The 14,062-nt window shown below is 43.7% G+C and overlaps 1 protein-coding gene across 9 annotated transcripts in view; it reads left to right on the top strand.

Moving 5' to 3' along the window:
- SLC20A2 (solute carrier family 20 member 2) overlaps positions 1-14,062 on the top strand; it is a 117,568-nt gene that overhangs the window by 69,635 nt on the left and 33,871 nt on the right. For all 9 annotated transcript variants that reach the window (XM_066236690.1, XM_066236687.1, XM_066236685.1 and 6 more), the window contains 3 exons: positions 4,293-4,845; positions 9,793-9,933; positions 11,709-11,794. In XM_066236690.1, the coding sequence (XP_066092787.1) occupies positions 4,557-4,845; positions 9,793-9,933; positions 11,709-11,794 (516 nt within the window). In that variant the 5' untranslated portion in view covers positions 4,293-4,556. The remainder of the gene's footprint in view (positions 1-4,292; positions 4,846-9,792; positions 9,934-11,708; positions 11,795-14,062) is intronic.

Below are 14,062 nucleotides of genomic sequence, written 5' to 3'. Positions count from 1 at the left end.
TCCTGTTTTTAAACAGTATACATATCTGTCTAGAAATATTCTGAGAATGTTTGTTTTCGCTTTAACATTCAGATTTCTAATGTAGATTAGAGGCTGCAGTTGAAGCAGATGCTCATAGAGGAAGTTATAGGAAAGAATGTATAAACACCTAAGAGTCCTGCCAGGGCGCTCCTTGGCTGGTGAGAGAGGTAGAGTTGGTCCCGAGATCAAGGAACAGGAGTGGTGGCAGGCGGAACCAGACATTGAGAGGCTTGTTCAGAAGGCATGAGGGTACTGGGAAAAGAAAGTGCAGCTCTTGTTAACATTACAAATGTGGGAGACAGAACTTGTGAAACCCCTCAGTACCTCCTGCAGTAATTCAAAACACTCTAATGCCCCTCTTCCTAAAGTGCAAGAGGTCCGTGGCATTTGAAAATTGAAGAATAAATTGTAACCTTCAATCCTGTCAATCCCACCCACATAATGTGAATCCTTCGTAACGGGAGGAGAGAGAATTAGTAAGCTTGTTCGAGCTCTCCTTCATGTTCTGACCTCTTGCAGAAAAGCCCTGGTAGGAGAAACAACCAGAGCAGTTGCTGGCAATTTGAAACACCATTGCACCCTGTTGAGAATCATTGCTGAGGAAGAGAAGTGGCAATCCCGGGCAATGCTCACACTTCGGTCCTCTCTGCCTCCCAGCTACATGTTTTCTGTAAACTCAAATGTGTTGATTCTTTTTATTAACTGCCTTTGATGTCATGGCTAGGCTTCCCTGTCCCAATATTAAGTGAATATTTACCTATGTTTTCTTTTATTCTCTTCAGGTTTCAATTTTACATTTAAACCTTCCATTTGTTTTGGTGTGAGGTAGGGATCTAGCTCATTTTTTTTTCTTCCTTTCAGATAGTTAGCAGTTAGCAAGTTGTCCCAATATCATGTGTTGAATAAGCAATCTTTCCCCACTGATCTGATTACCCACCTTCAAAATCCTACTTTCAAGCAACCTGCACTCTCAGGTGCCACACCTGGTCAGACCTCAGCCGCTGTGAATGTGGGCTTTCTGTGGTCTTGGCAAATTGCCATCCCGGCCTCCTGCGTGGCGGCCCCCTGGCTGCCAGTGGCACTGTGTCGGCAGCTTTGCGGTCTTTTCTGCACAGCAGACTTGTAGTTATTTAAATGCTTTGTTTTATTTTGCTTGTGTTTGATAACAGTTAGTGGAAAGGGGAGAAAACCCAAGTGTTGGTCCTTATAACACAAACCGAGCCTTCTAAATCCAATCCAAGATAGAAATCATTTAGGTCTCAAAAGGTGACAAGCCTTTGTCCTTAGCCAGATGCCTTTCAGACTTGAGCTGGGTACTGAGAGTATGAATGTGAAGGAGAAAAGACATGACTGTGGAAAGAAGTTCAGATTATCTAAGTAGTAGACGGACTCCCTGGTCTGAAGCGGTGCCCCAAAGACTGTAAAGATGATTAAAACCCTCCCCAAGTAAAACAAGGCTGAGGACACACCCGCTCTGGGGCCTCACTAATCAACTTCTCTTTGCTCCTGTGATTTGCCTCTGTGTGCAATGTGTCCAAAGTGAACCTGTGATCAGAACCCATCCTAGCACCTAAACACAATACAAAAGAGGCCTTTTCACTCCAGTTCCACAAGTCAGTAACCATCTATTCCCTCTCAGCACCTGTATACAGACCTTCGCCAAGTCCTATGGATGGACTTGAGCCACTGAAGTACCTCCTTAAATCGTCAGCACCACCACCACCCTGAGGCCAGGCCTCCCTTGTGCCTGAACCATGCGGTAGCCTTGTAATTAGTCTCTCCACGTTCACTCTTGCCTTCTATCCAGTTCCTTCTTGATATTGCAGCCAGAATAATCTTTTAAAAATGAAAGTCTGATCAAGACAGCACGCCTCTGATTACATCCTTCAGTGTTAACCTCGTTATTCTCATTGTGGCCACAGTCTCCAGTATGGCGCAACCCAGCTGTCATCATGACTTCCTCATAGTGGCCTGCCTCCAGACTCCTCTCTGCAGTCTCCTTCCCACCTGGGAAATGCCTGCAATGCCTTCCAGTCCCAGAGTTAACTCCCGCATCCTTAGGGGGCCGCCCGTCCTGCGCTGTCTGTGCTCTCGTGATGCGGTGAGCCATGCGCCTCCTTGCTTTGTACAATAAATAGTACCCATCACAGTTGATAGTCATACGTTGAGTTGATTTGATTAGTGTCTGTTTCCCTCGCTGGACTGGCAGCCCCATATGTGCCAGGACCACATCCATTTCTGCTCATCATTCTATTCCTAGTGACTGTCACGAAGGAGGTTCTCAGTATTTGGTGAGTGCGGTTCTTGTTTTTCCGTTAGCAACCTGACCTGGCAAACAAGATTTCCTTAAGAATTCTTTGTATTTTAGGATAGATACTATTAGTTCAAAACAGTTTTTATTTTGTAGTTTAAATTATAGATTTAAATGTCTATAATATTAATAAAATACTCTTTCAGTGCAGTATTGTCTTCTGCCTTTGTCTTTTCCTTTGTCTCACCTGAATCTCCAGAATTGCACAGGCTGCAAATCTTAGAACGAACGATTGAGCTGTCAGCGTACATTTCCTACTTCATTGTATCTCTGTAGTGTTGCATAGCTAGATGGTGCTCAATCTATGTTTGTTTTGTTTATTATGTATTATTTTAATTTGAAAAGCACATAACCACAATGTATAGTTTTCGGAAGAAAGAGAAGAATCATGTATAACACTATCACTCAAACTCGACCACTATTTTAAGTTTAGTATATTACCTGCTGGTCTTCTTATATGCATATTTAACATTGCCATAATACGATGTACATAAAATTGTGTGTCCTGCTTTTATTCCTCTGCATATCCTTAATGTTGATTGATCATTCTATTACATGTGAGCCTAATTTATTTAATTAGGTAAGCATTTCTGAAGAAGCACACTGTGCTCGGCCCCCTTCTATGTGCCTAATACCATCAAAGAAAATATATAGCTTTCATTTCTACTGTGTAATAACAGAACACCATAATTCCGAAGTTTTAGTGACATTTTTTACTTCACAGATATGTTAATTTTGTGACATCTCTTCATCTCAGAATGAGGATTATGTAAGACTTTTCTCCATTTGTTTAATAGTTTCTTCATTTATTTAACAAATTTATTAGGGCTTACTACATGCTAGGTGCTATTCTATGTACTGGAGGTACAGTAGGGAATCCTAGTGTCTGCATCCTAGTGAGAGAAGACAGACGAATGAATGAGTGAATGAGTGAGTGAGTGAATGAGATGATAAGTAGAAAAGAAAAAAAGTAAAGTGAGCAGGATAAATAATGGTGTGGGGGAGGGCCACTCTTTGACAAGGTCAGGGAAAGCTCTCTGATGGTGACATTTGAGCAGAGACCTAAATAGAGTGAAGAGTGGGCTGTGCAGCTGTCAGAGGCTTTTCCTGGCAGGCAATCAGCAGGTACAAAGGCCCTGAGGTGAGTGCTTGATGTTTATAAGGAAAAGCATGGAAGGAGTGATGGGAGGGGGTGGACAGGAGCTGAGATCAGTGAGCTGAGGTCAGTGAGCTGGGGACAGAGCCCTGAGGAAATTTTGGAGAGTCTCACAGGCCCTGGTGAGGCCTCTGCCTTGGCCTCGGAGGGAGATGTGAAGTAGTAGAATGTGACATGGCCTGACTTGTGCTTTGATAGGATGGCTCCCTTCACCAGCTTTCTCTGTTTCTCCTGTGAGACCGTCAGCACTGGCCTCTGTCACCTTCCTGATGAGTCACTGTACCAAAACCTGTAAACTGTCTTTCAGACACACGTGATGTAGTCACAACGTCAAGTGCTGATTCCTTACGCTAAGTGTGCAGGTGGATAATTAGTGACTCTGTGGTGTCACAGATTGAGATTTGGTAATCACTGTTCCTAGAAATTTGGCACACTCCACATATTTGAAAATATTATGTCTGAATTTCTCATTTATCTTTTGTTCATTTGAGTCAGCTTTTCCTTTCTGAAAATAATGACCAACTATATTTTTCACATTGTATAAAAATATACTTCATTAAGGCTTACTATCAGTTTTGTCATTATAAAGCATGCTTCAACCTCTGACATTCTAGAAATCAGCTTTTTTGGAGGGAGGGGGTTAGGTTAACCTAATTATAATCTTCCTTGAGTTGCTTTATGGTTAGATCTGTCACATGCCAAGGTTAGATCCCATTAGTAAGCTTAAAATGTTTATTTCTGAAAGAACGAACTGTTACAGGTTGCTTAGGGTGATTGATTTCTTTTGTTTTCTTTCTGTTGCAGGCGGAGACATCACAGCTTTCCCAGATTGGGAGGAAAAATATGGAATGTGTTTTACCGCTGACTGAACACAACCGAATGAACTGTACTGACAGTAGTTTGAAAACCAGCAGTTAGCAGTTTGTTCAGGCTCAAACATTGTCCAGCACTTTCCAGAGCAAACGCACTGTTTACAAGAACTCTCGGCCTTACGACGTTTATAACCTCAAGCTTCATTTATTTAAAATATTTCTGCAAACGAAAAGTACCCAGAGCCCACTTTCCAGAATGGCCTTGGATCAGTATCTGTGGATGGTCATTTTAGGTTTTATCATAGCTTTTATTTTGGCATTTTCTGTTGGTGCCAATGATGTTGCCAATTCGTTTGGTACTGCTGTGGGCTCCGGCGTGGTGACCCTGAGGCAGGCGTGCATTTTGGCTTCAATATTTGAAACCATAGGTTCGGTGTTATTGGGAGCCAAAGTAGGAGAGACCATTCGAAAAGGTATTATTGATGTGAATCTATACAACGACACAGTAGGAACACTAATGGCTGGGGAAGTCAGTGCAATGGTTGGTAAGTAACATTTTTCTTTATACCTGTGGAAAATGTGTCAACTGACCTTCTTCCCTATAGTGCTTTTGTCGTATCCATAAATGTGATTTTTGCTTTAAATTTTTAAAAACTGGTTTCATGTTTTGTATATATTTTCTATATATTATTTTTGCTTTCAGCATTGTAACTTGAATATTTCTTTACTGTTCGGATATCAAGCAAACATATTTTCTCAAATTTTTAGCTAACCTGGTAGTTAAATAGATTTCAGCTGAGTCTTTTTTATAAAGTACAGAAATATTTGTATTTGTAGGGCAGCTCTTTGTCGTTTCAAAGTTGTTTGGAAGTTATTAGCGAAATAGCGTGTTTAAGAAAATGTGTTTGAATGATTTACTTAAGAGATTTCCTTTAAGGTATATTTCTATTTTTTATAGGTTTTTTTTTTATCAGTTATGACCTAATGTTTTGAAAATTTGGATGCCAATAAAACAATATTTATTATTCTAACGTGTATTCTCAGTTTAGGTTTTAGAGTAGTTACCAAATGAATCTTAAGTGTTTGTGTTTCAAGAAATTCTGGTCCTCTGCATTCTTTGTAATCCTTCTGTTGGCTTTTGTTTTGATTTTTCTGATCCTACCTCTAGGAGCTCCATTTGATATGTTTGTCTTGTTTCCTGGTCAAGCAATCATTTGTACGTCCCCTGTTTATAGTACAACTTTTATTGGTGGTTTCAAGTTGTCTAGATGAGAGAGAAGTGTTGAAGGCAGTGAAGTATGCTGCTAAGAGGCTGACTGGCCGGGCAGTGTGATTTCTGCACGGCCCACCATGAGGATAGACTTGCAGCTCTGCGGGGCACTGCTCTGCTGCCCCAGGGGCTGCGGAACGGAAGACGCAGGCCGAGATGGCGTCAAGTGCAGCTCACAGGACTCTAAGTCTGCTTGTCTCTCGGTAGAGATGACGTCCCAGCAGACAGCTGATCGATATGGGTAATTTGGTTAGGGAGAAGAGGGTTGAAAAGGAATTCTACCACCTCCTGCTCTCCAGGGGACATCTCCTTTTGTAGGAGGAGCCCTGCAGTAGGAGGTAAGATGCTGGTGTACCCAGAACAGAGCTATGTTCCACAGGTTCCTAGTTATTCACTGTTCCTGGCGTGATGGAAGCACCCCGGATGTGGAAATTATTTGCCAATTTTAAGATGATCCCTGATTTTTTTATTACAGCAGGCTAGTCTGAGAAGCTGTTGAGGCATTTGATCCGAAGCAGACCAGTGTACTAAGACATTAAATACTGCTGAGCAGAGTAGGCTGGTCACACATGCCAGGGAGTTCCCATGTCTCAGCTGAACGTTTTGTGTTTCAAAGATGTAAGCTTCACAGTTGCTTTAGTTCCAGCAGCTATTGGAATGATGGAATTTTACTTAACTTCAGTGAACATATATTTTTATTATAGTCATATGTCATGGAAGTTTCTCATAGAAAAATAATAGTTATTTTTAAAATTCACCCTTGTATAGCCCTGATAGATGTCTAAGACATAATCATATCAACCCGAAATTAAGACTTTTCAGTCAGGGTGGTGCAGGCAAGATATGCTGAAGGTCAGGGAGAAATGAAGAAAAACACTGATAAAATTAAATATTGACAGGAGTTTCTCCTTTCACTGGAGGATGCTTGAGGAATGGGGATGCTTATTCAAGAGACTGGTTGGCGAGGCGGCACCGAGGCCCTCGGTTCAACAGACTGTCTTGTGAGCTGAGCTTCCCTCTCTGGGTGGACAGTCTAACATCCATTTTTTCAGTTTTGCTACCCCTGGCCTTTGGCTCTTTCCTGAAAGAATGAAGTATACTTGCCTCAACAGCACTTAGGTCAACCGAAGCAGTTTGATGTTTTACATGAATAACTTCGTTTTGTTTGCTTTGAGTTCTTTTTTCTCCTTCATTTTGTGTGTGTGTGTCTGTGTGTGTGCATAGTTAGATGAATCTCAAAGTCAATTTTGTTGGGAATTTTTATGGGTTACCTAGATTTTCAAAACCGGGTTCCTTGCAGATGAGCGCTATGTAAATTTAAGATGGTGGTATAATTATTATTGGCCAAAATCAAAGCTGATTTTCACTAGGTGCCTGAATTCTTCCAATCTTCCACTTCTAAATTCTACCTCCATATCTTCTCTCCCTCTCTCCCCTTGTCCTTTTATTCTGTTCTGTTCATTTATTTATTCAGAAACCTCTCCCCAAGCCCAAGGGTCTCTGTGCTTTCTGGTACAGTTGTGATGGCGTTAGCTGGGTTGGTGAAAGAAATTGTTCGTGCCAGCTAAACTTCTTGAACAAAGTTATCTTTTGGGACTCTAGCTGAGCCCTAAAGCAATAGTCAATCCACTGAGTATAAAACCACCAATGATTCCAAAAAGACTACTGAGAATTCAGAACTCACTGTCTTCCCATGGAAATAGCCCACAGTAGCATGAATAAGCCATCTCCTTGAGCCACACTAAAAAGTGCACAGTCTCCTTAAAGCTCCCTCTGTGCCCACGGCTGCCGAGCCCTCTCCCGCCTGCACCCCCTCACGCTGCCTGGCTGCCTTGGCAACCCCCTTCTTTCACTTTCCCAGGAGCCTGTCCTCAGAGATGTCCATTGTCCCACCACCTTTCCCTAGGGTTGGTCCTATACCCTTATCTTCTACTTACCCCCTTTCCTTTTTTTTAGGCTATCATGAATTTTAGGTTAAAATGTATTTCTTGTTCCCATGGGTTTTTTTTATTATGAATGTAACCCTGTTTGCCTTCAGAAATTCCTGAGGTCAAAGAGGACCCGCGCTCTCTCACCTTGCTGGGTTCCCTGCAAACACCTGCCTCCTTTCCCCTTCCTGTCCGCTGCCCCTTCCCTCACCCCCTGGCCCTCTTCCTTTCCTTCTTCCCTCTCTCAGGCAGCCCCCGTCCTCCAATACCGTTTCTTACAAACCCTCCTGCTCCAGGACATATGTTCTAAAGTCAGCCAGAGAAAGAATAGCAGCATTCAGGAAGGAAAAATCTCATGGTCTGAATCCATGTGGGTGAGTTGATACCATTCTTTTAACATCACTAGATTATTTTAATTTCTGTAAAAATAGAAATCATCAAGTTTGCTTTTTAAGTTATGGTTCTATGCCATGAATCATGCTCCAAACTCTGGCTTTATTTTTAAAACAACCATGTCGTCCCCACTGAGTCCAGGGCTTAGATGTGAAGGCTTAAGGAATTGTCCACCGGAAGCCGGGGTGCAGCCATGGAGCCTGTCACCGGTCTGGCAGCAAAGGGCTGGCCCTTTCTCCTTCCAGCGCACGCTTCGGGGATAGACACAGGGTCACAGCCCTCTGCAGCTCTGAGGTTAGCATGCCCAGTGCTCACGCAGCAGCTATCCACAGTGCTTCACAATCTGGGACCTGCACAGCCTTCAGTGACCCTCTGAAACGCAGATATTTTTGATGAAAATGCCAAGGGTCTACTTGAAAGTGCTGCTGCTGCCAAGCAACCAGATTTCCAGAATTAACATTTGGGATTAATAACAGGCCCTGCTTATCAGCCAAACCCTTTGTTCCCTTACAGCTCTATATGAACTTCTCAGCAACTGTGTCTGAAAGTGATCTCTCCCAGCTGATGCTTTTAATACTCACTGCAGAATTTGATCTGCTTATGAAAATATCTGAGGTGAACTATAGCCTAGAAAAACAGTAAGCCTGGAAAAGAATGGTGAAATTGAGGTAAAAGAACACAAAGCCACAACTAAGGGGTCCTCTGAACTCCTAAGAAGGGGAAGGCTTGAGTGAGCATACAAGGGGAAGCTCCGTGGTTGTGGGCAGGACTGCGAGCCGAGGCCCAGCCTGGGTTAAGTATCACAATCCCTTCTCACAGGAGAGGCAAAAGTCAAAAAGCAGTGTGGTGTTATACTCTCTCTCTCTCTCTTTTATTTCTTCTTTTTTCCAAGTGAGAAGAGGGGAGATAGAGAGACAGACTCCCGCATACACCTGGCTGGGATCCACCCAGCCACCCCCATCTGGGGCAGCTGCTCTGCCATCTGCAGCCATGCTCGCTACCAAGCAAGTTTTAGCACCTGAGGCAGAGGCTCCACAGAGCCATCCTCACACCCAGGCACATGTGCTCGAATCAGTTGAGCCCTGGCTGTGGTAGGGGGAAAGAGAGAAAGAGAGAGAGAAAGAGAAAGAAAGAAGGGGTAGGAGGAGGTGTGGAGAAGCAGATGGGCACTTCTCCTGTGTGCCCTGACCGGGAATCGAACCTGGGACATCCACATGCTGGGCCGATGCTCTACCACTGAGCAAACCAGCCAGAGCCGGTACTCTCTCTTGTACAGACTCATACAATATAGCCGATATTTAGGCCTCCTCATTATGTGACCACAAAGTGTAGCTACAGTGAAGTCTTTTCCAACATGCAGCCTTTCTTGTTTCTCCATGTTTATTCGGGTCCTTAATATCTTGCATGGTTTTGGCCACACTTCACATTGGAACAAGTTATCAGCTCCCTCACCTAAATGTGACAAAGGCAGTTAATAACTGGCATCAAGAGACTTTTCTTTAAACACATTTAAATACTTTCCTTTAAATGAATCACCGTTATCCCTTCAGTGTTGAAGACTTTTTTTTTTTTTTTTGACTGAAGTTAATTGAGTAATTTTGTCAGGACATTAGCACTTTGTAAGGAAACCACCCAAAGAAAATTGACCCTGTGGCTTTCAATGGCTGTGAAGCTGGAGAGATCCCAGCCAGACCACCGACATCGGGGTCTGTCCTCCCAGACCTTTGAGCCTCCCCAAAGGCCCTCAATAAAATGGTTTGATTCCCCCTGCCAAAAAAAAAAAAAAAAAAATTAACCCCATGGAATGTCATGAAGAACGACAATTTGTATTTCTTCCTTTCCTGGCTGCTTGAGATGCTGTACCCTATACCTGACTGTTCTTTTCACCTTCCAACCTGTAGGTTCCGCTGTTTGGCAGCTGATTGCGTCCTTCCTGAGGCTTCCGATCTCGGGCACGCATTGCATTGTTGGTGCAACTATAGGGTTCTCCCTCGTGGCGATTGGCACGAAAGGCGTGCAGTGGATGGAGCTCGTCAAGATCGGTAACTGCGTTTTCTTGTACCTTTAAGAGGGGAAGTGTACATTCTCTGGAGGTTTTGTGAAAAGTTACCATTTCAATTTGTTTTTTCCCTCAAATATGTTTAAGGTTTAGAAGACCTATATGGGTAATACATTTTTCCTTAAAATTTCTGTTAACAGAGATTGTGAACTGTTATGTGTTAAGAGAATTTTTTTTACCTCCACTCTTTTCAAATGTTACCTTGTTAATCAGCTTTAAGAAAAATATCAATATTTATTTGTTATTCCCAGGCAGAAAATAACGATATCTCATTGAAATCAGTCTGTAATCAGAGAAAAACTAGGTCCTAATGAGAAAAATACCCTTAGTGTCTAGGAGTCAGAGTTCAAGGTCATGGGAAGCCTCGTTGAAGTGAGCCCAGTGCTCTTTACCTCACTGTTAGTTCATCCCCCAGCCTGCCCCCCATGGAGGAAGCACTCTAGTCTTGGTCCTGGGCTGTGGCCTGCCCAGCACAGACTGTTTGAAGAGGTCTGGCCCCTTGCCTCCTGGCCCTGGCTTATAGTAAGAGGGAAGTTCATTCCCGTAAGTACCAACCTCCCATTGTAAACAGTGCTCTTTGCCCCATCTCCTTCCCCTGGGCTGTTCATCCTTTGAAGAATCACAGTGGCCTCAGGAGCTCTAGGTTGACTAGATCCCTGACCTGCCAAGCAGGGACTCAGATGGCCAGAAAAGTCGCGTTAGATCCCAGGCTTCTAGAACCATGGCTCTCAACTCTGTCTGCACTTTAGAATTACCTGAGGGAGCAATGAAAAATATTAATGCAACATTGGCTACATAGAGACACAGTTTATTTTAAAATATATATATGTATATGTACACACATATAGACACAGTTTATTTAATATATATGTGTGTGTGTATATACATATATATATATATTTATATATATAAATTCCCAAGGCCTATTCCAGACCTTTTAAATCAGAATTCTGGGGGAGGAGCCAGAGCATCTGCCAACTTCTCAGATTTTCCAATATGCAACCAAAGTTGGAAACTCCTAGGCTAGAGGCTAAAAGTGTCAGGATGACAGTGGCAGGCTGAACTGGAAAATGAGATGGAAGGTGGCCCACCTTTTAAAGCAGGGGTCCCCAAACTTTTTACACAGGGGGCCAGTTCACCGTCCCTCAGACCGTTGGAGGGCTGGACTATAAAAAAAACTATGAACAAATCCCTATGCATACTGCACATATCTTATTTTAAAGTAAAAAAACAAAACGGGAACAAATACAATATTTAAAATAAAGAACAAGTCAATTTAAATCAACAAACTGACCAGTATTTCAATGGGAACTATGCTCCTCTCACTGACCACCTATGAAAGAGGTGCCCCTTCCGGAAGTGCAGCGGGGGCCGGATAAATGGCCTCAAGGGGGCTGCATGTGGCCCACGGGCCGTAGTTTGGGGACCCCTGTTTTAAAGCACCCTTATGCTGGAGCAAGGACTGGGTCTGCATGCGGATTGCTAAGGAGAGCAGGCAGAGGGGCTCATCCTCTGCGTCCAGAGCTCGGGCATCGCCGGCCCGACTGTGCGCTGGCCGTGCGCTGGGCTCCGTGGGACAGCCTTGCGTCTGAGGGGGCTGTGCTGTGTACGGCCGGCTCGGCCAGGCGCAGGGTCTGTCCGGTTCTCAGTGAGCGTGACTAATTCCAGGAATATTTATTAATGTATGTATTGTATATTTGTTGCCATTGTATTATGTAGGATTTTAGTATTCATTATACCTCCTTTTGAATTATGCAGTTGCCTCCTGGTTCATATCTCCACTGCTGTCTGGTTTCATGTCCGGCTTGCTGTTTGTACTGATCAGAATTTTCATCTTAAAAAAGGTAAGTGGGGCTGAGTTTTATTATCATTATTATTATTAAGTTTGAGAACTAATTTTGATCCTACTCAATAGAAAGTAATTGTGAGAGGGGTCAGAAGAATATTTGTACTTTTACATTTTTAAGGCACAGCACCCTGGAGTTAGACTCAGACTTCGCTACTAAGTAGGAGGACAGATTCCAGGTAGAGCACAGGGGGTGCCCAGGAGCCCAGCATTGTAAACTCCGTTTCTTGCCCTGTAAATGAGTTGGTTAGTTGACACTCCCAGGCAGTGTGCTTGGACCCCAAAAAGGAAAGGTAATTATTTCCTGAATGTTAAACAGAGTAGAGTGACATAGTGTTAGATTTTGAAATCGAATATTCCTAAAAATAGCTGGAGAATTCCTTTACCCAGATGTAAGGTGTTTTCTTTCTCCCTTTCTTTTTTTTCTTTCTTCTTTTCTCTCTCTCTCTCTCTCTTTCTCTCTCCCTCCCTCTCTCCTTCCCTCCCTCCCTCCCTCTCTTTCTTTCTTTCTTTTTTTTTTTTTTTTTTTTTTTTTTTTACTGAAGCCGGAAACGGGGAGAGACAGACAGACTCCCGCATGCGCTTGACTGGAATCCACCTGGCACGCCCACCAGGGGCGACGCTCTGCCCACCAGGGGGCGATGCTCTGCCCCTCCGGGGCGTCGCTCTGCCGTGACCAGAGCCACTCTAGCGTCTGGGGCAGAGGCCAAGGAGCCATCCCCAGCGCCTGGGCCATCTTTGCTCCAATGGAGCCTTGGCTGTGGGAGGGGAAGAGAGAGACAGAGAGGAAGGAGGTGGGGTGGAGAAGCAAATGGGCGCTTCTCCTGTGTGCCCTGGCCGGGAATCGAACCCGGGTCCCCCGCACGCCAGGCCGATGCTCTACCGCTGAGCCAACCGGCCAGGGCCTCTTTTTCTTTTCTTTTCTTTTTTCTTTTCTTTTCTTTTCTTTTCTTTTCTTTCTTTTCTTTCTTGAAAGCAAGCTTGGGATGCTGATTTTTTTTCCCTATCCTTGAAAGGATAAAAAGAAGGAAATATACCTATTGGGGTATAGTTTACCAAATATAAAATGACATTAAAATGAAAACTTACTGAGATTGGTATTCTAGAAAAACATTGATTGTATTTTTTTCATTGTCCAGGGGCTGTTGCAGTATTTTATAAACCCTAAAGCAGGCTTGGATCACTGTGTTCTAGCATGTGCTGACCACATCAGGAACATCCCTTTCTTCAGCTGTGTCCTTAAAGATGCAGCTATATTTTCTTAGCATTGCCTAGTAGTCCATTGAAGGGTTCATTCTCTTAGATAAGTACAAACTTACCACTCCTTTTCTTGGGCTCCCGCCATACTAATATTTGTTCACATCTTGGAAGGTGCCACCCCCCTCTTGCCTGCTAGCCTTCACCCTCTTTATTTCCTCTGTCTGGAACTCGTCCTTTCCTGGCGAGCTCCTGTTCCTGTCCAGCCTCCAGCTGTCACTTCCCCGGAGGCCTTTCCTGTCCCACCCAAGTTCTGGTTGGTTCCTCTCTCTGCACCCACAGCCCTGTGCACCTTCCCATCATTGCATTCTCGCGTTGTACGTTATTTTATTCCTGGTTTAGTGGTCTGTTTGCTATTTTACTGCAAGATCTGTGAGAGTATAAACCATCACTGTCCTGTTCACTTTTTATTTCAGTGCCCAGCACTGTGCTTAGCACTTCAAAGACACTAATTGAATGTCAAGAGGAAATGGTAGATGCTTGGGTAGGTAGCAGTGGAAAGAAGTAAGAAAAGAAGGAGAGAAGGAAGGGAGAGAGGGAGGGAGGGAGGGAGGGGAGAAAAGGAAAGGAAAGGGAAGGGAAGGAAAGGAAAGAGGAAGGAAGGAGGAGAGACAGACAGGAAGGAGGAGATGAGACAGGTCTCAATGAGACAGTTGTCATTTAAGTTTTAAGAATAGATTATTTGAAAAAACAAAAGGTGACTTCGTAAAAAACATGAACTCAAGACTTTCACACCTTTCGAATTTATTGGTTGGGTGTCTTTCTTTAGCAACCACGTTTTGGAAACCAGGTCAGTAGGCATTTGAGCTTCCCAGTGTTTTGTCTTCAGCGTAGCCAGGCTTTTTTTCACGCAGGACATGTCAGATGAGAAGATTGCCACACCTTCATCCAGCCCCTGCTGTGGGCTCTCCGCTGTCCCTGACCTCCCGCCTGCTCTGTGGCTCTCATGCAGTTGAGTCACTTCCTACCCCTGCTCTTACTCCTCACTACTCTTCAACTCAAGCCTCTT

The sequence above is a fragment of the Saccopteryx bilineata genome, chromosome 6, assembly GCF_036850765.1.
Source record: "Saccopteryx bilineata isolate mSacBil1 chromosome 6, mSacBil1_pri_phased_curated, whole genome shotgun sequence".
Taxonomy (NCBI): Eukaryota; Metazoa; Chordata; class Mammalia; order Chiroptera; family Emballonuridae; genus Saccopteryx; species Saccopteryx bilineata.
This window is presented reverse-complemented; position numbering and strand designations above follow the sequence as displayed.